Source organism: Chiloscyllium plagiosum, unplaced genomic scaffold, assembly GCF_037043375.1.
Source record: "Chiloscyllium plagiosum isolate Xiang-an unplaced genomic scaffold, Cpla_swu_hap1 HiC_scaffold_26, whole genome shotgun sequence".
Classification (NCBI taxonomy): domain Eukaryota; kingdom Metazoa; phylum Chordata; class Chondrichthyes; order Orectolobiformes; family Hemiscylliidae; genus Chiloscyllium; species Chiloscyllium plagiosum.
The window spans coordinates 55,720,892-55,745,864 of record NW_028270164.1 but is presented as its reverse complement, the minus strand read 5'-3'; the positions used below and the strand labels follow the sequence as shown (position 1 = coordinate 55,745,864).

The 24,973-nt window shown below is 44.4% G+C and overlaps 1 protein-coding gene across 2 annotated transcripts in view; it reads right to left on the bottom strand.

Annotated features, from left to right (window-relative positions):
* Window positions 1–24,973, bottom strand: part of LOC122562997 (uncharacterized) — a 73,696-nt gene that overhangs the window by 14,092 nt on the left and 34,631 nt on the right. Inside the window, exons 1-4 of one of the 2 annotated variants that reach the window (XM_087973825.1) lie at window positions 18,653–18,713; window positions 12,539–12,592; window positions 3,515–3,573; window positions 3,332–3,418 (exon numbers count right to left, since the gene is read on the bottom strand). In XM_087973825.1, the coding sequence (XP_087829951.1) occupies window positions 3,332–3,409 (78 nt within the window). In that variant the 5' untranslated portion in view covers window positions 3,410–3,418; window positions 3,515–3,573; window positions 12,539–12,592; window positions 18,653–18,713. Of the gene's footprint in view, window positions 1–3,331; window positions 3,419–3,514; window positions 3,574–12,538; window positions 12,593–18,652; window positions 18,714–24,973 lie in introns of those variants that run through there. The other variant, XM_087973824.1, reaches the window with a different exon arrangement.

Here is a 24,973-nt window from a genome sequence, read left to right as displayed (position 1 = left end):
CCAACAGCAGGGAGACCAGAACTGAACATATTATTCCAAATGCGGCTTAACCAATATCCTGTACAGCCACATGACATCCCACTGTCTGCACTCAATGCACTGACCAATAAAAGTAAGCGTACCAAAAGCCTACTATCTTGTCAACTTGCAACTCCATTTTTAAGGAACTATGAATCTGCACTCAAAGGTCTCTTTGTTTGGCAACGCTCCCCAGGACCCTACCATTAGGTGTATAGGGCCTGTCCTGATTGGTCCGACCAGAATATACCAAAACGTTTCTGGATGGAGGATGGGAGAAACGTGTAGCTGTAAGAGCTGCTTCTTTTTTGAGGTTTTTTCAGTGTTGGAGCTGATTTCCTTGAATTCTTGGAGCAGTAATTACTGTTTTATAAGCTGTTGCATAGCTTTGGAACTTTAGCAAAAAAGCTCAAAACAATAGTACATCAAAACAAGAGGAAGAGCAGGTACCAAATAGGAGGTGAAAAAAAAGGAGTAATGAACTTTCACAGCCTGAGCTCTTCAGTTTTATCTCCTGGCAAGATATTCAGTTGTAGAAAATGTCTACAAAGGTAAATGAAAGCAGTGAAACTGGACGTCAGCCAAGGCAGCAGAAACAATGATGGAAAGCCCAGACCTGTCAACTCTCCAAAGTCTCCATTCTTAATAAGCGTCCGTACGGATATGTTTCCATGGGCATCAGTACATCCAGGCAAAATCATCACCATCCCTTGGGCCTCTCCTGGCCCAATGACAGGACAGAGCCAGCAGAGATGGCAACACTGTGGTGTACACTGTGGGGTACACTGTGCTGTACACTATGGTGTACACTGTGGTGTACACTGTGCTGTACACTGTGGTGTAAACTGTGATGTACACTGTGATGTACATGTGATGTACACTGTGGTGTACATTGTGGTGTATACTGTGATGTACACTGTAGTGTACACTGTGATGTACACTGTGGTGTACACTGTGATGTACACTGTGGTGTATACTGTGATGTACACTGTGGTGTATACTGTGATGTACACTGTGATGTACACTGTGATGTACACTGTGATGGACACTGTGGTGTACACTGTGATGTACACTGTGATGTACACTGTGATGTACACTGTGATGTACACTGTGATGGACACTGTGGTGTACACTGTGGTGCACACTGTGATGTACACTGTGATGTACACTGTGATGTACACTGTGATGTACACTGTGGTGTACACTGTGATGTACACTGTGGTGTACTCTGTGATGTACACTGTGGTGTACTCTGTGATGTACACTGTAGTGTACACTGTGATGTACACTGTGGTGTACACTGTGATGTACACTGTGGTGTACACTGTGATGTACACTGTGATGTACACTGTGATGTACACTGTGGTGTACACTGTGATGTACACTGTGATGTACACTGTGGTGTACACTGTGGTGTACACTGTGATGTACACTGTGGTGTACACTGTGGTGTACACTGTGATGTACACTGTGATGTACACTGTGATGGACACTGTGATGGACACTGTGGTGTACACTGTGGTGTACACTGTGGTGCACACTGTGATGTACACTGTGATGTACACTGTGATGTACACTGTGATGTACACTGTGGTGTACACTGTGATGTACACTGTGGTGTACTCTGTGATGTACACTGTGGTGTACTCTGTGATGTACACTGTAGTGTACACTGTGATGTACACTGTGGTGTACACTGTGATGTACACTGTGGTGTACACTGTGATGTACACTGTGATGTACACTGTGGTGTACACTGTGGTGTACACTGTGATGTACACTGTGATGTACACTGTGGTGTACACTGTGGTGTACACTGTGATGTACACTGTGGTGTACACTGTGGTGTACACTGTGATGTACACTGTGATGTACACTGTGGTGTACACTGTGATGTACACTGTGATGTACACTGTGGTGTACACTGTGGTGTACACTGTGATGTACACTGTGGTGTACACTGTGGTGTACACTGTGGTGTACACTGTGATGTACACTGTGATGTACACTGTGGTGTACACTGTGGTGTACACTGTGGTGTACACTGTGGTGTACACTGTGATGTACACTGTGATGTACACTGTGGTGTACACTGTGCTGTACACTGTGATGTACACTGTGATGTACACTGTGATGTACACTGTGGTGTACACTGTGATGTACACTGTGATGTACACTGTGGTGTACACTGTGATGTACACTGTGGTGTACACTGTGGTGTACACTGTGCTGTACACTGTGATGTACACTGTGGTGTACACTGTGATGTACACTGTGATGTACACTGTGGTGTACACTGTGGTGTACACTGTGGTGTACACTGTGGTGTACACTGTGATGTACACTGTGGTGTACACTGTGGTGTACACTGTGATGTACACTGTGATGTACACTGTGATGTACACTGTGGTGTACACTGTGATGTACACTGTGATGTACACTGTGATGTACACTGTGATGTACACTGTGGTGTACACTGTGATGTACACTGTGGTGTACACTGTGATGTACACTGTGATGTACACTGTGATGTACACTGTGGTGTACACTGTGATGTACACTGTGATGTACACTGTGATGTACACTGTGGTGTACACTGTGCTGTACACTGTGATGTACACTGTGATGTACACTGTGATGTACACTGTGGTGTACACTGTGATGTACACTGTGATGTACACTGTGATGTACACTGTGATGTACACTGTGGTGTACACTGTGCTGTACATATCCGTACAGACACTTATTAAGAATGGAGACTTTGGAGGGTCGACAAGACTGGGCTTTCCATCATTGTTTCTGCTGCCTTGGCTGACACACAGTTTCACTGCTTTCATTTAACTTTGTAGCCATTTTCTACAACTGAATGACTTGCGAGGAGATGAAACTGTGGTGTACAGGAGCAAGGGAGTTGCCCTGGGAGTCTTCAAACATTGACTCGAGGCCCCATCAAGTCCCGCAACATCAAGTCAATCTGCTGACCAAGCACTGTTCCCTTTACCTGATGAAGGGGCAGTGCTCTGAAAGCTTGTGATTTTAAATAAACTTGTTGGATTCTAACCTGGTGTCATGTGATTTCTGACTTTGTCCACCCCAGTCCAACCCGGCACCTCCACATCGTGCTGATTAATAAAGCTCAGGCTACTAAAAGCTTTATTAATGGCTACATTTTGCTCATGTGGAGGATAAAAACCAATATGAGCTAGATGGAATGAATGGCCTTTTTGAGTGATGTATAACCTATGTATCAGGAAGAGGATTATCCACAGCAATGTAAATGAGTGTACTATTCTGTATAAAACATTCCACTTACCAAAGGTGACTGAATGACGATCACATCATGAGACGTTTTGTTTAGTACATTCGAGGCACTCGATTTACTGTTTCCCATCTTATCTTTCTAAACAAGACAGAAAACGCAATTAGGCAATATGGGCTAGCTATTTGGTAAAAGGACTCTGATTAACTTGTTTGACATTAATCCCAGAGCACTTACAGTTTCATTCCATTTCTGAGTCTCTCATTGGCTACAATTGTTCCTTGTTGGAGCCGATGCTGCAAGATGAAGGGAGCTTATGTTAATGATGCAAACGGATTGGCGAAACTCTATGAGATGCTTACTTCAAACTATCAGCTGTTTCCTATCAGGCATCATCTGAAGACCAGGAGATATTAAGAGCAAAAGGAAATTATTTGGCCCCTTGTATTCACATAATTTGTTTTCCCTCTTATTGTTGTGGCATCTGCAAAGTTAGTGATAGCATGTTCACTTCCCTCAGCCAAGTTCCTGATATATTTTAAAAATTTGACCACATCAGTGAACCCCACAGTGCTCCACTAATTACAGTTGCCACCCTAAATATGCACCTTCCACTATTCTGCCTCTTTTCTTCTATTAGTTGGGCAATCCTTGTTAATATATTACCTAAACACCAGGGACTCATATTTTATTAAGTAGTCTAACTGATTGAACACTTTTCCAAATTCAAATATGTCACATCTACTGGTTCCCCTTTATTTGTCCCTTTTGTTACCTCCTCAAACAATTCTAATAAATTTCGTGGAATCTAACAATGCAGAAAGAGGCTATTCAGCCCATCAAGTCTGCTTCAACACTCTAAAAGATGAAGGGCTTTTGCCCGAAACGTCGATTCACCTGCTCTTCGGATGCTGCCTGACCTGCTGTGCTTTTCCAGCACCACTCTAATCTTGATTCTGATCTCCAGCATCTGCAGTCCTCACTTTTGCCTATTAACACTCTAAAGGCCATTCCATAACACCACATTTACCACACCTAATTCACCTAGCCTGCAGAATTTTGCATGGCCAATCCACATAACCTGTACATGTTTGGACTGTGACAGGAAACCAGAGCACCTAGAGGAAATCCATGCAGACAGGGGAAAAAATGTGCAAACTCCATACAGTCATCTGGGGGTGGAAGTAAACCTGGGTCACAGGCGCTGTGAGGCCCTGGTGCTTTATTTTTTCAGGCATGACTGTCCCTTCATAAAACCATGTGGACTCTACTTGATTATATTATGTTAAAAATCACACAACACCAGGTTATAGTCCAACAGGTTTAATTGGAAGCACACTAGCTTTCGGAGCGACGCTCCTTCATCAGGCTCACCTGATGAAGGAGCGTCGCTCCGAAAGCTAGTGCTTCCAATTAAACCTGTTGGACTATAACCTGGTGTTGTGTGATATTTAACTTTGTCCACCCCAGTCCAACACCGGCATCTCCACATCATGATTATATTATGCATTTCTAAATACGTGTCTACTTAATCCTTTAAAGTAGACTCTAACCTTCTTCCAAAGACAGATGTTAAGCTAACTGGCCTATAGTTGTCTCTTTTTTTTGTCTCTCTCTCTCCTTCTGAATAATAACACTGGCAGTTTTCGAATCCTACGAGACATTTCCAGAATCTAAGCATTCTTAAAAGATTGCTACCAGTGCAACCACACTCTGTAGCGACTTCATTTAAAATCCTAGGATGTAATCCATCAGAACTTACTGGCCGTTAGCCCCTTTGGTTTCCCTGGTACCTTTTCTCAAATTGATTGCTTTTGTATTTATTTTAAAGACTGTGTCTATTTTATACTTTTTAAAATTATGGTCTGAAATGAGGAAGAGCTGTTTTAAAATTCCATGCTCATGTTTTGAAAAGAATGTAATCCTACCCTCATGGCAAACACTGATTAAACTGCTATTGGAACAAATGGAAACTGGAAGGGTTGCAGATAACCTGGAGCTGAGGGGCTGTGTATAGATGCACTTGGATAGGAACAACAAGTTGGTTGGTCGGTCTATGGACTAGTGACCAGTTATCCATGACAAAAGCCTTTTGTGTGTCAACAACTGTGTGATTGGTTCTCAAGTTCTGAACAGCTGTGGGCTGGGAACAAGTGAGAAAGAAATGATGTGATCACCACCAGCTCAGATGCTGTTTATTTGGTCTATGCACCGAAACCCATTTTAGATCTGAATAAAAGCTGAAATTTTCCTTCAGGAATTGTTGTGTTCTGTAACTTTTAACTGTTGAGTCAGAGACCGTTTATAAGAGAGTCTTGCGTCTTCTTACAAATCAATGAAAACATCTGATGAATGACACCTCAAAGCAATGCTCTGACCAGCATAAGAAACAGGACTATCTCAGTAATCTGTGAAACCATAGAACAACCTCCCAGCTTTCCTATGCCCAAAACTTATTTTTCCATGTCTATTTATGTGTGTGTATATGTTTGCGTATATGTGTGCGTATGTAAGGGAGAGTTGATTAGAGTTTTAATTTGTAGTGCCATACACCAATATCCTCATTAGTTCCTGTTTAATCCTCAATCCTACAGTCTAGTGGTTGTTTGGAGTGAGGAGGGGGCAGGAGAGTGAGGTTGCTATAGATTGTTTCCAACAGTCTCTTCTTCCACTTGTTATTTCTTACTCGACCCATGTGGATTCGTCATCTTCCGATCCAGGATCGTCCCTTGCTATTGTACTTATTGTATCTTGTACCAATAAAGCTATCGCACCAATTTTTCCTTCCTGCCTGTTCTTTTGAAAAGTTACATACCCCTGAATATTTAACTCCCAGTTTTGATCTCCTTATAACAATGTATCAATAATGGCTATACAATCATATCCATTAACCTGCAATTTTGTCATTAATTCAGTAATTTTGATTTTAAAACAATGCACATTTAAGAGCCATTAATTTTCTCCTTTTTACCACTTTCCCCTTTCACCCATATTTGCTGTTTCTTTTGTATATTTGCACACTTTATCCCTTTCTGTGACAAAAAAAATCATGATGTAAAGAGCTGCCCTACAATTCTGCCATCGCCCTTGCTTTGTAAACTTTGTACTTCCTCTCTAGACACCCCCTCCCCAACCGATGTTATGTTAGTTTAAAGCCCTAATTGAAGCTGATGAAAATCTTTGTGATTTAGCGCAAGGCAGATTCTCTTGAGTTGCTTTCTATCTTAACTATTTCATCACAGACTGTGCTGTAGACCTTCATCTCCAGTACGTCGCCTCCACTCCCGTCTCTAATCCCACATCCAAGGGGGGGGGGGGGGGCGTCAACAATAAAAAAGATTGACCTTTTTCAGTTTCCTCATATTGTCCCAAACTTCATAAAAGGTTCCATAATGGTTCTTTGAGCTGCAACTGGGTTCTTTCGTGATGATCTGTGTAGTAACTATAGCTGAATAATCAGTCTCACCAAATAAAAATAACTACACTTACAGAACGTTGTTAAACATCGCCAATCTTTAATTATCAGATTTTTAAAACTCAGCTTTCAAAGTCAGTCACATTGGGGCGGCACAGTGGCACAGTGGTTAGCACTGCTGCCTCACAGCGCCAGAGACCTGGGTTCAATTCCTGCCTCAGGCGACTCTCTGTGTGCAGTTTGCACGTTCTCCCCGTGTCTGTGTGGTTTCCTCCCACAGTCCAAAGATGTGCAGGTGAGGTGTATTGGCCGTGCTTAAATTGCCTGTAGTGTTAGGTGAAGGGGTAAATGTAGGGGAATGAGTTGCAGGTTGGTGTTAACTTGTTGGGTCGAAGGGCCTACTATCATACTGTTAGTAATCTAACCTATATAAAAACTTTGTCCATGACATTTTAGCTGTCAATTTCACCCCGTGTATATACCCCACACCTTTACTTTGCTCTTTGATTTTTTAAAAAGTGGTTAATTATATACACTGTTCATTTCTTGTGTTGCTATCTGTGACATTACTTCTTTGTGAGTTGCTGTTTAGGCAAGTCACCCAGCTAGAATCATTCTGGCAGTAGTTGATGGGGTCAGTGTAGCTGCTGCAGCTCCTTGTATGTATTTCTACCCAGCGCTATGCTGTCATGGCATGTCATGTCTGGCTTTGTATCTAACCCTGTGTTGGCCTTGTCCAGGGAGTATTTGATGGGGTCAGTGTAGAGAGAGCTTTACTCTGTATCTCACCCCATGATGTCCCTATCCTGGGAGTGTTTGATGCAGGCAGTGTTGAGGGAGCTTTACTCTATGTCTTACCATGTGATGTCCCTGTCCAAGGAGTGTTTGATGGGGACAGTGTAAAGAGAGCTTTACTCTGTATCTAACCTCATGCTGTCCCTGTCCTGGGAGTGTTTGATGCAGGCAGTGTAGAGAAAGCTTTACTCTATGTCTTACCATGTGATGTCCCTGTCCAGGGAGTGTTTGATAGGGGCAGTGTAGAGAAAGCTTTACTCTGTATCTAACCTCATGATGTCCCTGTCCTGGGAGTGTTTGATGGGGGCAGTGTAGAGAGAACTTTACTCTGTATCTAACCTCATGATGTCCCTGTCCTGGGAGTGTTTGATGGGGGCAGTGTAAAGAGAGCTTTACTCTGTATCTAACCTCATGCTGTCCCTGTCCTGGGAGTGTTTGATGCAGGCAGTGTAGAGAAAGCTTTACTCTATGTCTTACCATGTGATGTCCCTGTCCTGGGAGTGTTTGATGGGGGCAGTGTAGAGAGAACTTTACTCTGTATCTAACCTCATGATGTCCCTGTCCTGGGAATGCTTTATTTAATTCTCTTTTTGTGAGACATAGACATCACTGGCTGGGCCAGCATTTATAGCCCATCCCTTGTTCCCCTTGAGAAGGTGGGGGTGAACAGTCCACCTGCTGTGAGTTGACCCACAATACCATAAGGGAGGGAATTCCAGGATTTTGACCAAGAGACAGTGAAGGAACTGTGGTATATTTCCAAGTTAGGATGGTGAGTGGCCAGCATTGCAACTGTATGGAAGAGCTTGGCTAGGCTGTCAAATTCTGGATTCTGGATTAGTGGTGCTGGAAGGGCACAGCAGGTCAGCATCCGAGGAGCAAGAGAATCATTCCTGATGAAGGGCTTTTGCCCGAATCGTTGATTTTCCTGCTCCTTGGATGCTGCCTGACCTGCTGTGCTTTTCTAGCACCACACTCTTGACTCTAATCTCCAGCATCTGCAGTCCTCACTTCTTGCCTTGTCAAGTTCTGGAGCACAAGCCTTCAGTACTTTGCCAGAATGTTGTCAGGCCACATTGCCTTTGCAGTATCCAGAGCCCCCATCCTGCTCTTGATATCACTTAGAATGAATCGAACTGGCTGCAGACTGGTATCTGAGTGATGCTGAGGATCTCTGGAGGAGGCTGAGGTGGATCATCCATTTGGCACTTCTGGTTAAAGATTGCTGCGAGTGATTCTGCTTTATCTTTTGCCCTGATGTGCTGGGCTCATCCACCATTGAGGATGGGGGTATTTGTGGAGGCTCCTCCTCCGCGTGCATTGCTTAATTGTCCACCATCATTCACAACTGGATATGGCAGGACTGCAGAGTTCAGATTTGATTCGTTGGTTGTGGGATTGTTTAGTTCTGTCCATCATTTGTTGCTTGTGCTGTTTGGCATGCAAATAGTCTAGTTTGGTAGCTTCACCCGGTTGACATCTCATCTTCAGGTGTGCCTGGTGCTGCTCCTGGCATGCCCTCCTGCACTCACCATTGAAGCAGGGTTGAGCTCTTGACTTGATGGTAATGGTTGGGTGGGGGATATGCTGGGCCAGGAGATTACAGATTTTGCTGGAATGGAATTCTACTGCTGGTGCTGGCCCCCAGTGCCTCCTGGATGTCCAGTCTTGAGTTGCAAGACCAGATCGAAGTCTGTCCCATTTAGCACAGGGATAGTACCACACATCACAGTGGAGATTCTTCTCAAAGTGAAGGTGGGACTTTGTCTCCACAAAATCTGTGCGGTGGTCACTCTTACCGATACTGTCGTGGGCAGATGCATCTGCAGCTGGCAGATTGGTAAGCATGAGATCAAGTATGTTTCTCCCTCTTAATGGTTCCCTCATCATCTGCTGCTGACCCAGTCTATCAGCTATACCCTTTTGGACCCAACCAGCTCAATCAGTAGTACTGCTGCCGAGCCACTGTTGGAGTTGGACATTGAAATCCCACACCCAGAGTACATTTTATGCCCTTGCCAAACTCAGTGCTTCCTCCAAGTGTTGTTCAACATGGAAGGGTACTGATTCATCAGCTGAGGGAGGATAGTATGAGGTAATCAGCAGGAGGTTTCCTTGTCCATGTTTAACCTGAAGCTGTGAGACTTCATGGGATGCAGAGTCAATGTTGAGAGCTCCCAGGGCAACTCTCTCCTGACTGTATCCCACTGTCCCATCACCTCTGCTATCTGTCCTACCGGGACAGGGTGTATGTTGGCTGGGTGGAGATAGTGGTGTCTAGGATATTGTCTGTAAGATATGATTCCATGGGTATGAAATTGTCAGGCTGTTGTTTGGCCAGTCTCTGTGACAGTTCTTCCAAGTTTGGCACTAGTCCCCCAGATGTTAGTGAGGAGGGTCAACAGGACTGTTTCTGACATCGTCTTTTCCAGTGTCTGGGTCAATGCAATGTGATCTGTTTAGTTTCTATTCTTTGAGACTTTGTAGTGGTTGATACAACTGAATGGTTTGCTAGGCCATTTCAGAGGGCAGCTGAGAGTCAACCACATTGCTGTGGGTCTGGAGTCACATGTAGGCCAGACCAGGTAAGGATGGCAGATTCCTTCCCTGAAGGAGATTGGTGAACCAGATGGGGTTTTTCCAACAACCAACAATGGTTTCATGGTCATCAGTCGATTCTTAATTCCAGATTTTTGTTGTTGAATTTAAATTCCACCATCTGCCAGAATGGGATTCAACCTCAGGTATGAATTAACAGAGTTTCTGGATTAATAGTGTAGCGATAATACCACTACACCATTGCATCCCTTTGATGAGGAGTGTTGAGGGAGATTTACTTTCTGTTTAAAAAGAGTAGAGTGAGCTTTATTTTATAAATAACCGTGTACTGTACCTGTCCTTAGTGGTTGATGGGGAAGAATAAATGAGCTTTACTTTTAGTCTCAAAGAGTGAAGAAAGCTTTAATTTCAGTTAAAAACAATATAGGCAGCTTTAATCTGTGTCTAACCCCATGCAGTCCCTATTGGGGAGTGTTTGATGGGAACAGTGTAGACGGAAGCTTTACTCTGTATCTTGTATGGTATATATTAGATTAGATTACTTACAGTGTGGAAACAGGCCCTTCGGCCCAGCAAGTCCACACCGACCCACCGAAGAGCAACCCACCCAGACCCATTCCCCTATGTTTACCCCTTCACCTAACACTACGGGCAACTTAGTATAGCCAATTCACCTGACCTGCACATTTTTGGACTGTGGGAAGAAACGCACCCGGAGGAAACTCATGCAGACACAGGGAGAATGTGCCCGAGGTAGGAATTGAACACGGTTCCCTGGCTTTGTGAGGCAGCAGTGCTAACCACTGTGCCACTGTATCTAACCCTATACGGTCCCTGTCCTGGGAGTGCTTGATGGGGACAGTGTAGGGATAGCTTTACTCTGTATTTAACTCTATGCTGTCCCTGTTCTGGGAGTGTTTGATGGGAACAGTGTAGACAGAGCTTCATTCTCAGGTTACTTTCAATTTAAAAGAATAGAAGGGAGTGTACTCTGTGACTAACCAGAATGCCTCATCGTCCGCCTCGGAATGGAGGAAGAACGCCTCATCTTCCGCCTCGGAACACTTCAACCCCAGGGCATCAATGTGGACTTCACCAGTTTCCTCATTTCCCCTTCCCCCACCTCACCCCAGTTCCAAACTTCCAGCTCAGCACTGTCCCCATGACTTGTCCTACCTGCCTACCTCCCTTTCCACCTATCCACTCCACCCTCCCCCCGACCTATCACCTTCACCCCTCCCCCACTCACCTACTGTAAGTTTCCACACTGTAAGTAATCTAATCTAATACTGTACTCTATGCTACTTTCTCCCCACCCCCCACCCTCCTCTCGCTTATCTCTCCACCCTTCAGGCTCTCTGCCTGTATTCCTGATGAAGGGCTTTTGCCCGAAATGTCCATTTTCCTGCTCCTCGGATGCTGCCTGACCTGCTGTGCTTTTCCAGCACCACTCTAATCTAAACTCTGGTTTCCAGCATCTGCAGTCATTGTTTTTACCGAGTTGATTTTAACCCCACTGCGAATCCTCTTGCATGTGATATATCTGTCTTGGGAGTGTTTGAGAGACAATGTAGATGAGGTTTCCCTTTGCTTCAAAACCCAGACAGTCCCTGGCCTGGGGGTCTTTGGTGCAGACAGCGTTGAGATTTATTTTCTGTTTAAAATGGTTAGAGTTATCTTTACTCTATATCTACCCCATGCTGTACCTGACCTGTGAGTATTTGTTGGGGAGGATGTAGAGACAGCTCTACCCCATCTAAACCCATGCTGTCCCTGTCCTGGGAATATTTGATTGGCACAATATCACTAGACAGCTTTAGTTCCAGTTTAAAAGAGTAGAGAGAGCTCTATTTTCAGTTTAAATTAGTATGGAAAGTGTTTTACTCCATATCTAATCCTGCACTGCCTGTGTCATGCGAGTGTTTGCTTTGAACAGTGTACAGGGAGCAATACTCTGTGTCTAACCCCATTCAGTATATTTTCTGGCCAGGTTTATATTAATAGCCAGGGATGTGTTTCCACTCACTGGCACTTTACCAGCTAGGGGATGCCCATATTGCAGCAGGCCCTGGCTGAATGAGTGCCTATTTTTCCCATCAAAATTCCTCTTCACTGACCCTGCTTGCTCACTATCCTCAGCCTCATGGTCACATTAGCACCCCCCATCCCAATTCCTCTCAGGCGACCTGGCTTCCCCACTGAGCTGGGCCGCAACCCCATGCGGCTGAGGGTCACTCTGATTGACCGGCACCGCTAGGAAATGGGACACCCTCCCAGATGGAGATGGATGCCCTGACTTCTAACAGTTAACAAACTGACCACTGTCGATGTTAGAGCAGCAGCAAGGACAGAAAAAGGCATCTTGCTTCTGTAATTCAGTGCCTGAAATTGAAAGTGTTTCATTGGCAGTAATGACTTTGGTATGTAGAGTGAGGTCTTCCACATCTTAATCTAACATTTTCACCTTCATGAATTGATCTAGGACTACTAACCGTGACTCCATCTTGGCTCACATTTCTGGTCTCCCATAGTTGAGCTGGCCAGTCCTGTTGGTGAAGTCGCAAACAGCAGGCAGTTAGACTGGGAACAGCCACAGGCCACACACTAGGTTGCACATCACTGAACTTACCATCCCCTCTGAAACTTCAGAACATCATCTTCCCACTCTGGTGAGCAGAGTTAAATTTAATTAAATCAATAGCTACATATTTTACTGACCATCATTTCAACTTCTAAATTGTCCAATGGGAACAATCATTGAGGAGACAATGACTGACAGAGAGAATGATTGACGGACACTGATAATGGCATTGGCCGAAAGCAAGTGCTTTTGCCAAGGAAACAACATTTTACCTGATGATACTGCAATGATATCAGAAGCATTCCTCTGAAAAGTATACAGACATATTGACTATGAGGTATAACACAATTCACCCCTTTTCCAAAAGGCACGTGTTGTGAATTTTATCATTGTAGAAATAGATAAAAGTGAACTTACATGCTCCCTGGCCTGCTGTGCTTTTCCAGCGACATACTTTTCGACTAGATTACATGTATAATGTCTATTAATCTATCCTGTTAATGTTAACTAGAACTGTTTCCAAAGATTTCCCCACATTCAAATTTCAAGACATCAAATCCAATGGATTTTGACGGAAGTGAGGTAGAAACTGTGGCATCAGAGCCATAATCTTTCAGACTTCTCTGGACTTGGGGGGAGGTACCAGCAGCCTGAAGAACTGCCAACATTACAGCCTTGTTCAAAAAAGGTTATCAGGATATTCCCAGCAATTACAGACCAGTTTATTTAACTTCAGTAGTGGGGAAATCTTTAGAAACAGTTCTAGATTACATTATACATGTAATCTAGTCGAAAAGTATGTCGCTGGAAAAGCACAGCAGGTCAGGGAGCATCCAGGGAGCAGGAGAATCAACATTTCGGGCATAAGCCCTTCATCAGGATCTCCAGCATCTGCAGTCCTCACTTTCTCCTAGACTATATATGTACTCTCGTATGGAGAAGGGTAGGTTGATTCACAAGTGTCAACATATGATTTCTAAAGGGGAAATCATGTTGAACCAACTTGCTGGAGTTTTTTGAGGAGGTAATAGAAAGTGTTGGTGGGGATATTGCTTTTGATGTGGTGTATGTGGATTTCTAGTGGCATTTGATACAGAGCCTCACAACAGTTTTGTGAGGAGACTGACAAGTTGTGGAGGCCTTCACCATTTTCTTTTATTTTTCTGTTGGAACCTGAGTGTTGTGGTTAAGAATTGAATTTTTAACAGGAACGTGTTTTAAAGGAGAAGAGAACAAAGACAGATGTTTGCTATTGGGAGCTGGCCTGGAAGATAGTGCAACTTGATGACTGTTCTAAGGACACTGTTGGTGAAGTGGTATGAGCTGTTGTTATACTCCAGGCTGGCAGCTGGTTGAATGTTGAATTGATCAATCAAGGTAGGACTGGTGTCAACCAGCCAACCACAAAGAGTTGGTATTAAAGTAAAATAGAACAAAATTGTTCTGACTGGTATTTTGCTTGAGAGAGATTTTGGAAGCTGGTTTGTTTTCTGTCTGTCTGTCTGTCTGTCTCTCTCTCTCTCTCTATCTCTGTCTAGTTTTCTATTGACTCATGAAACTGTTGATAATCCTCAACACCAGTACCCGGCAAGGATGCGTTCTCAGCCTTCTGTGCATCCATAACTGCGCAGCCAAGTTCCACATGAACACCATGTACAAGTTTGCTGACAACACCACCATGGTAGTTCAGAGAACAAAACAACGAGGGGTCAGAATACAGAAAGGAGATAAGGGTGGGGCAGTGGTGCAATGATAACACTCTCTCTCTCTCTCAATGTCAGTAAATCAAAAGAACTGATCATTGACTTTAGGACAAAAGGAGGAGGCCTTATCTACATTAAAGGAGTTGAGTTGGAGGAACATGGAGTTCCCAGGCATGACGATAACCATCTATCCTGGACCTCCCACGTGGATGTGACCGTCAAGAAGGCACCACACCTCTTCTTCCTCAAGTGGTCTAGGAAATTTGGCATGTTCATAAGGGCCCTCACCAACTTCTACTGGTGCACCATAGAAAGCATTTTATTAAGGTGCATAACGGCCTGGTACGGCAACAGCTCTGCCAAGACCATAAGAAACTACAGAAAGTTGTGTGCACAGCCCAGACCATCACAGTAACCAACCTCCCACACGTGGACTCCACTTACATGTCTCGTTGTTGCAGAAAGGCTGTCAACCTCATCAAAGACCCCTCCCACCCTGCTAATGTTCTCTTCCAACTTCTTCCGTCAGGCAGAAGATACAGAAGCTTGAACACACACAGTAACAGTTCAAGAGTAGCTTCTTCCCTGCTGTTACGAGACAACTGAATGGACTTCTCTAATTTCTAATAATGTTGATCTTACTAATGATGATCTTGGTTTGTGGACCCCCCATGCCACTGTAACCTTGTATGCCTCACTCTGTCTAAGCTCCCATTGATCTGTATGTCCTTGATTGCCTGTACTACTTGCAAAACAAAACTTTTCACTGTGGCCACAATAAATCGAATCAAATCAAGGCAAATGTCCTGAGGAAAGAATCCCAGTCTGTCAGAAATATGTAAATATTTCTCAGAGCCTGCTCAAACTGTAAGCGTTAGGTGGTGACTTCAGAATTCAGGTAAAATATACAGTTCTACTTGCCTATGTCCAAAGATTTCATTATTGGAAAATGTTTATTGAACTGGCAAACTACAATTCTTTTCTTTTAATTTATCCCTTAACTATGTTTGTCTATCTAGTGTGTGTGTGTGTGTGTGTGTGTGTGTGTGTGTGTGTGTGTGTGTGTGTGTGTGTGTGTGTGAGGGAGATAGAGGATTATGGTCCAAAAAAAGGTTCAGTTTTACATGACTGATATTACTGAGATTAGTTTGTTGCCTATCTGTGTTCTGTCAATTTTTGTTTCAGTTATAACCTGGTGTCCAAGAACAGTCATTCATAAAGTCTGGTTTGGAACAATCAAATAGAAATTCATCAGTTCTGATTAAGGACTTGAAACATTAACTCTGCTTTCTCTCCACAGATGCTGCCAGACATGCTGAGCTTCTCCAGCAATTTTTGTTTTGGTTTCAGACCTCTGACCTTTGATTATGCTGGGTATGGTAAACCCTTTTTCATTAGTGTTGCACAAAAACACAGTGATGCAATATGAAAATAATACTTTCTGGTTCAATATTTAGGGTCATAGAGTCATAGAGTCACAGAGATGTACAGCACGGAAACAGACCCTTCGGTCCAACCCGTCCATGCCGACCAGATATCCCAACCCAATCTAGTCCCTCCTGCCAGCACCCGGCCCATATCCCTCCAAACCCTTCCTATTCATATACCCATCCAAATGCCTCTTAAATGTTGCAATTGTGCCAGCTTCCACCACTTCCTCTGGCAGCTCACTCCATACATGTACCACCCTCTGCGTGAAAAAGTTGCCCCTTAGGTCCCTTTTATATCTTTCTCCTCTCACCCTAAACCTATGCTCTCTAGTTCTGGACTCCCTGACCCAGGGAAAAGACTTTGTCTATTTATCCTATCCATGCCCCTCATGATTTTATAAACCGCTATAAGGTCACCCCTCAGCCTCCAACACTCCAGGGAAAACAGCCCCAGCCTGTTCAACCTCTCCCTATAGTTCATATCCTCCAACCCTGGCAACATCCTTGTAAATCTTTTCTGAACCCTTTCAAATTTCACAACATCCTTCCGATAGGAAGGAGACCAGAATTGCACGCAATCTTCCAACAGTGGCCTAACCAATGTCCTGTACAGCCACAACATGACCTCCCAACTCCTGTACTCAATACTCTGACCAATAAAGGAAAGCATACCAAACGCCTTCTTCACTATGCTACCTACCTGCGACTCCACTTTCAAGGAGCTATGACCTGCACTCCAAGGTCTCTTTGTTCAGCAATACTCCCTAGGACCTTACCATTAAGTGTATAAGTCCTGCTAAGGTTTGCTTTCCCAAAATGCAGCACCTCGCATTTACCTGAATTAAACTCCCTCTGCCACTTCTCAGCCCATTGGCCCATCTGCTCCAGATCCTGTTGTAATCTGAGGTAACCCTCTTCGCTGTCCACTACACCTCCAATTTTGGTGTCATCTGCAAACTTATTAACTGTACCTCTTATGTTCACATCCAAATCATTTATATAAATGATGAAAAGTAGTGGACCCAGCACCGATCCTTGTGGCACTCCACTGGTCACAGGCCTCCAGTCTGAAAAACAACCCTCCACCAACACCCTCTGTCTTCTACCTTTGAGCCAGTTCTGTATCCAAATGGCTAGTTCTCCCTGTATTCCATGAGATCTAACCTTGCTAATCAGTCTCCCATGGGGAACCTTGTCGAACGCCTTACTGAAGTCCATATAGATCACATCTATTGCTCTGCCCTTATCAATCCTCTTTGTTGCTTCTTCAAAAAAGTCAATCAAGTTTGTGTGACATGATTTCCCACGCACAAAGCCATGTTGACTATCCCTAATGAGTCCTTGCCTTTCCAAATACATGTACATCCTGTCCCTCAGGATTCGCTCCAACAACTTGCCCACCAACGACATCAGACTCACTGGTCTATGGTTCCCTGGCTTGTCCTTACCACCCTTCTTAAACAGAGCCACCACGTTAACAAATCTCCAGTCTTCCGGCACCTGACCTGTAACTATCGATGATCCAAATATCTCAGTAAGAGGCCCAGCAATCATTCTCTAGCTTCCCACAGAGTTCCTGGGTACACCTGATCAGGTCCCAGGCACTTATCCACTTTTATGTGTTTCCAGACACCTAGCATTTCCTCCTCTGTAATATGGACATTTTTCAAGATGTCACCATCTATTTCCCTACATTCCAAAACTTCCATGTCCTTTTCCACAATAAATACTGATGCAAAATACTTGTTTATGTATCTCCCCCATTTCTGCGGCTCCACACAAAGGCCGCCTTGCTGATCTTTGAGGGGCCCTATTCTCTCCCTAGTTGCTCTTTTGTCCTTAATGTATTTGGAAAAACCCTTTGGATTCCTTTTAACTCTATTTTCCAAAGCTCATTGATTTGATAATGCCCAGCATGCATTCTGCTGGACCCCAAGAGTGGGGCTGTTAGGATGATGATGTGATAAGGGTCAGCCTCTCTCAGTGCACATATCATGGTGTGGTTCAAGAGGGAAGTGCTCACATTGTTCAAGGCTCTTGCAATGGCAGGAATAGGCTGCACTGACATGGAAATTGTCCAACCAAGTCTGCGGAAAGCCAATCCTGCAGCAAGGCTACACATTCGGAAATAGTAAGATAGTTTGTTACAGTAAAAATAGTGAAAATCAAAATCAAAAATAACAAAAAAACTCCACCAGAACAAGTAACAGTAATATTCCAGAGCCAAAAATACAAAAAAGTTACATTACTAGAAGTTAGTGAGGTTTGAGAAGATTTGTAGCTCAGGTTGAGGTTCTGGATTTATGTTTGCTCGTTGAGCTGGAAGGTTCGTTTTCAGACGTTTCATCACCGTACTCAGTAACATCATCAGTGAGCCGCTGGATGAAGCCCGCCTTCGTCTGAAGGCTCACTGAAGATGTTACTTAGGATGGTGATGAAATGTCTGAAAATGAACCTTCCAACTCAGCGAGCAAACCTACATCCATTACTAGAAGTAATAGGAATATTATTGGAATGAGTATTAAAATAAATGGGCACGAAACAAATATCAAATTGGAGACTGGAGACAATGCATCAGTCCTTTCAGACACAGAAATGTGGCCATAACAAGACTGCCTCAAGGTATCCCAACAGTTGACTCCAATGGCCAGGAGACATTCAAATCAAAGTAAAATGTCAGTTGACAACAATACTGACAACAGTATTGATAAACTAAAATCAGAAAAACCCTACATGTGCTTCAAAAACAAGAGTGTCCATGACTGGAAAAGTTTCATGGATCTGTGACTCTTTTATAAGGTTGATCAATTGGAAAAGCAGGGAGAATGAGAAGGATCCAGAGCAGAATTCCTAAAATTGTCCAATGGCCATGGAAGGTTAAAAACAGCTCACCATATCATGTTGAGATCAGATGCGAGTCAACTATTTTCCTTTCACTCCAAGGAAAGTGCTACATTTACCTTTGGAGAAAGTGAAGCATGAAATTAGGACAATGTTACATCATCAAGCGACCTTACCGTTAACAAAACCAAATTATTGACATTCTGGCACCGTGCCAGTGCCAAAACTGAACAACTCAATACTAATTTGCATTGACTTCATCCGATGTAGTCAAGAGACAGATCTATACTATGGCATCAGTGGATCAGATGCTGGTGGAACTCACAAAAAGCACAACTTTAACCAAATGTTATGCCGCCAGTGGCTTTTGGTAACCTTCTCTGGACAAAATATCTAATCTTCTAACAGTGTTCATTGCACCATTTAGAAATTAGTGCTTTAATCATCTACCTTTTGGCATTATGTCAGCAGCAGAAATGCTTTAAAGAACAATAAGAGATTTCCCAGAGGTTTAGAAAGACTTATCTGCATTATTGATAACAGTCAAACTTGTGGTTCAGCCACATCTGAACATGGTGAAACTGAGAACAACACTGAAAATCTTGCAAGAAGCAAGACATGAATGAAAAATAAGTGTTTTCACAACTAACCGTTAAATCTTTGGGATACATTGTTCATGCAATAGGCATTAGGGTTGATTTTTCAAACGATTAAAGTCAGCAGCTTTGATATTACCCTACAATGTCATGGAACTGCAGAGATTGAGAAGGAGGCACTAGCAGCAACATGAGCATGTGAAAAACATTTTCAGATTATGCCTGGGATTTGAACTCTACCCTGAAGCAGGTTACAAACCATTGTTAAGTGCCAACTAATTGACAAAAAGGTTACTGGGAGTACAAAGACTGTGATTAAGATTAATGCTGTACAATGTCCAGCTGGTATGTACAGTTAGCCATTAACCTACAACTGAAACATTGACTGAATCTTACCAGAAATCATAACGGGCTATGTGCGGTTTTCATCGGGTTTCGCAGACGGTTTCTCGCTATGAAAGCTAGTGAGATTTCCCATGCTATTATCGCAAATTCTCCTGACAGGGTCCCTCGGTGCCCTGCAGAGACAATGCTAGCCACGTTCTCCCACATGCTGTAGGGGAATACACTTGCTGCTGCCAAGATATCAAGTGATCCCCGGGGCCAGCAGCATCTTTAAAGCCCATTGGTACATGGTTATTTCCTGGTGGCCTGGAGTTACCAACCAAGGTTCCTCAAGGCTGGATTCAACACCACTTCTCGCTGCTTCAACTCCAGGCCACAAAGCCTTGCCATCCTTAGCCACATCCATCTTAACACTGACTTGATCACAACCATTCTTTCCCCAATGCCCAGTGTCATCCAATATAGAACCATCACATTTCAGGCAAGCACTCAAGATATTTCATATCAGTCAGCAACACCTAAAGCAACAGAGAGCAAACTAACAGAAGTTGCATTTCCCTCATGGAGCAGAGACAGATTGCTTGCATTGGAACACCAACGATTTACAGCAACCGAAATGATCACTGAAAGCAGCTCAAATCTACTGGAACCAAAAGGATCGATGATGTTCGGTCTGGTGAGGAGCTGACCTTGCTGCTGTGCTCTTTCATGCAGAAGATGATGTTTTTCCCGCTTAAAGTCCTCATCATCCTTCTCTGAAGATCATTCATGATCTCCCGGCTCATCATCCTCCATCACATCCTCTCTTTGTCTGTTCCAGTTGTGTTACAATATACAGAAATAATACAGCACTCTCAGTCCAGAAACTACTGTGAAGGTCCTCCAGACCAATCCAAGCAGTCAAACCACATCTTCAACAGGGCTTCTGACTGCTCGACCACCGCCCTGGTTGAAGAATGGGCTGCACTAGATCTACCCTCAACCTCAACAGGTATTTAGAGTCATAGAGTCAGAGAGATGTACTGCACGGAAACAGACCCTTCGGTCCCACCTGTCCATGCCGACTAGATATCCCAACCCAATCTAGCCCCACCTGCCAGCACCCGGCCCATATCCCTCCAAACCCTTCCTATTCATATACCCATCCAGATGCTTCTTAAATGTTGCAATTGTACCAGCCTCCACCACTTCATCTGGCAGCTCATTCCATACATGTACCACCTTCTACGTGCAATGGTTGCCCCTGAGGTCTCCTTTATAGCTTTCCCCTCTCACCCTAAACCTATGCCCTCTAATTCTGGACTCCCCCACCCCAGGGAAAAGACTTTGTCTATTTATCCTATCCATGCCTCTCATAATTTTGTAAACCGCTATAAGGTCACCCCTCAGCCTCCGACTCTCCAGGGAAAACAGCCCCAGCCTGTTCAGCCTCTCTCTATAGCTCAAAACCTCCAACCCTGGCAACGTCCTTGTAAATCTTTTCTGAACCCTTTCAAATTTCACAACATCTTTCCGATAGGAAGGAGACCAGAATTGCACACAATATTCCAACAGTGGCCTAACCAATGTCCTGTACAGCTGCAACATGACCTCCCAACTCCTGTACTCAATACTCTGACCAATAAAGGAAAGCATACCAAATGCCTTCTTCACTATCCTATCTACCTGCGACTCCACTTTCAAGGAGCTATGAACCTGCACTCCAAGGTCTCTTTGTTCAGCAACACTCCCTAGGACCTTACCATTAAGTGTATAAGTCCTGCTAAGATTTGCTTTCCCAAAATGCAGTACCTCACATTTATCTGAATTAAACTCCATCTGCCTCTTCTCAGCCCATTGGCCCATCTGGTCAAGATCCTGTTGTAATCTGAGGTAACCCTCTTCGCTGTCCACTACACCTCCAATTTTGGTGTCATCTGCAAACTTACTAACTGTACCTCTTATGCTCGCATCCAAATCATTTATGTAAATAACAAAAAGTAGAGGGCCCAGCACCGATCCTTGTGGCACTCCACTGGTCACAGGCCTCCAGTCTGAAAAACAACCCTCCACCACCACCCTCTTCTACCTTTGAGCCAGTTCTGTATCCAAATGGCTAGTTCTCCCTGTATTCCATGAGATCTAACCTTGCTAATCAGTCTCCCATGGGGAACCTTGTCGAACGCCTTACTGAAGTCCACATAGATCACATCTACTGCTCTGCCCTGATTAATCTTCTTTGTTACTTCTTCAAAAAACTCAATCAAGTTTGTGAGACATGATTTCCCACCCACAAAGCCATGTTGACTATCCCTAATCAGTCCTTGCCTTTCCAAATACATGTACATGCTGTCTCTCAGGATTCCCTCCAACAACTTGCCCACCGCTGAGGTCAGGTTCACTGGTCTATAGTAATGGAGTAAAGTCCCTGAAATACAGCAAGAACAAGAGAGTTCTGAGAACTCCCAGGATACCTAGTGCAGTCTTTGAAGATGTGGTACTGCTGATCACAGATCACTAGCACATTGATGGAATGGAATACTTTTCTGTTGATGAATCTGCTGAGTTATGATATAGTGGTCTCAGTGTGATGTGCGTACAGTCTCTAACACCCAGCCCCTTGTGTGGACAGTGATATCGGGAGAGCCTACTGCCCAAGCCGCAGCACTGACCCTGTCATGGGGAAATTGGATGAAGCATGTGATCTGGCACAAATTACATGTGTGACAGCCTTAACACATCTATGGTTGGCCAATTGAGATATCTGAAAGACGATCCCAATGGAGCAAAGGAAAAAAGCCCAGTCACATTGGAGCTTGATGTAGCTGTCACCTTGAGGGCTGCTGGGATAGGATGGCCACCCATATCCTTCATATTGCAGGTCTCACTCCAGCAGAGTTCAGTGACATTAACCTGAGTCCGCAATTTCACTGCAGCTTCCTCATCTGGAGGAAACAGCATTGAGGATAATAGACCCTGGGCCTCCTCTGTATCCGGAGAAGACCTTCAGCTGAGACCTCTTCAGCATCTGCTGGAGGTTGCTACTATTTCTGGGCATGCTGGAGCATCGTCCTTTTCTCTTAATAGCGACTAGAAACCCTGTTGTGGGTAGAGCCATCAGTCAGGATAGCTGTGACCCTGCCAGGGAACATAAACACAACAAGTCCTTAGTGATCTAAGCACTCAGTATTCGTAACACATTCAGACGGTGATTAGCACAGTCCTCAGTACTGAGGGGCATAGACGACTCTGACAAGGAAAGTCTGGAATACCTCCCTGTGCAACTTTGATGTTGCACCTTTTACCAATAAATGCAGCACAGTCACGAGGAGACAGTCAGAGATTGTAAGTGCTGTCTCAGGACTGAGACTGCAACCTGGATGCGGTCACATCACCCAATTAAAGGTATCGTTGTAGGTAAGAAGGTGTTGCATGATATTTACTTTACAAGATGATCTGCAATTGTTGCGGTTTTGAATTATCTCTGTGTTTTGTGGCTCACTGACGCTTTTCATGCAACCTCTGATTGTGCTTCACAGGGATATCTATCTTCATTCCGCAAGGACCAGCGACATGGTCAGGGCTTGCTCATCCACAGCATTTACTCCACACAGTTGGACACTGCCTGCATTTCACATGCACCATCCTATTATTACAGGTGACTTCAACCTGTCCTCTGTCCGTGTCTGATTAGTGTAAATGTCCCTTAAAGGGCCTTCTGTTGCTCAGAGGTGAAGACTGCACTTTAGGAAAAAAAAAGCACTCATTCCACCCACTTGGGGTGTGAGCAGAGCCATTTTCCACTTCTTGATCACGTTTAGGATTCAAGACATCATGGAAGGTAAAGCAGAGCACACCAGGTCCTCTGAGTCCTAGGGCCCAGCCTGGTCACCAGGTGTCCCCATCCTGAAACCTCCAGTCACCATGTACACAAACCAACACTACCGCTTTCCAGCTGTTGCTGTCCGCTAGCTGGAGTGACATTCCTAACCTTCAACTTTAACCCTCTAAGCCTATCACTAGTTTAGTGCTGCCTACTATCACGTGCTCTTTCCTGTTGAGGCCAGGGAATGCTGACTGCTAATAATCCCAACCCCAGTAGCATCTCAAGTCTTCCGAAGTACACCTAGCTGCCCCCTGTGTGTTAAAATCCCCCTTTCCCAGCCTGATATTCCCAATTTCCATCACTGAGTTCTCCCATTCCCTTACTCCAATAGTGTGGCAGTACTTGGAGTTTTGCGTACGGTTCTGGTCACCCCATTATAGGAAGGATGTGGAAGCTTCAGAAAGAGTTCAAAGAAGATTTACCAGGATGTTCCCTGGTATGGAAGGAAGGTCTTTTAGGAAAGGCTGAGGGACTTGAGGCTGTTTTCGTTAGAGAAATGATGGTTGAGTGGTGACTTAATTGAGACATATAAGATAATCAGAGGGTTAGATAGGGTGGACAATGAGAACTTTTTTCCTCAGATGGTGATGGCTAGCACAAGGGGACATAGCTTTAAATTGAGGGGTGATGGATATAGGACTGATGTCAGAGGTAGTTTCTTTATTCAGAGAGTAGCAGGCACGTGGAGCACACTACCTGCAACAGTAGTAGATTTGCCAAATTTCAGGGCAGTTAAATGGATATTGGATAGACATTTGGGTGAAAATGGGATAGTGTAGGTTAGATGGGCTTCAGATACGTTACACAGGTTGGCACAACATCAAGGGCTGAAGGGCCTGTACTGCAATTTAATGTTCTATGTTCTAATGACCTCTGGTAATGCCCCTTGTCTTTCGATCCACTGACCCCTGGGATTGACTATGATCCTGTCTTAGTCTGTTTGCTCTGGACCTACCATGGCCCACATCCCAGACTGTTGTGAGATGGATCCTGACCATGATAGACACAAATGGACTACTGACCATGCTCAATCCTCTAGACAGCTCACAGGCACGGCGCCTTAACTGACTGCAGCCAGGACCCCCTGACTGACTGTACTGGGACTTCCTGACTAAATAAACAAGGACCTCCTGACTGACTGTACCAGGACCCCCTGACTGACTGCACCAGGACCCCCTGACTGACTGTACCAGGACTCCCCAGACTGACTATTCCAGGACTTCCAGACTGACTGTACCAGGACTCTCTGACTGACTGTACCGGGACTCCCTGACTGACTGCACCGGGACTCCCTGACTGACTGTACCGGGACTCCCTGACTGACTGTACCAGGACTCACTGACTGACTGTACCAGGACTCCCTGACTGACTGTACCGGGACCCCCTGACTAACTGTACCAGGACTCCCTGACTGACTGTACCGGGACTCCCTGACTGACTATTCCAGCACTCCCTGACTGACTGTACCGGGACTCTCTGACTGACTGTACCGGGATTTCCTGACGACTGTACCGGGACTCTCTGACTGACTGCACCAGGACTCACTGACTGACTGTACGGGGCCTC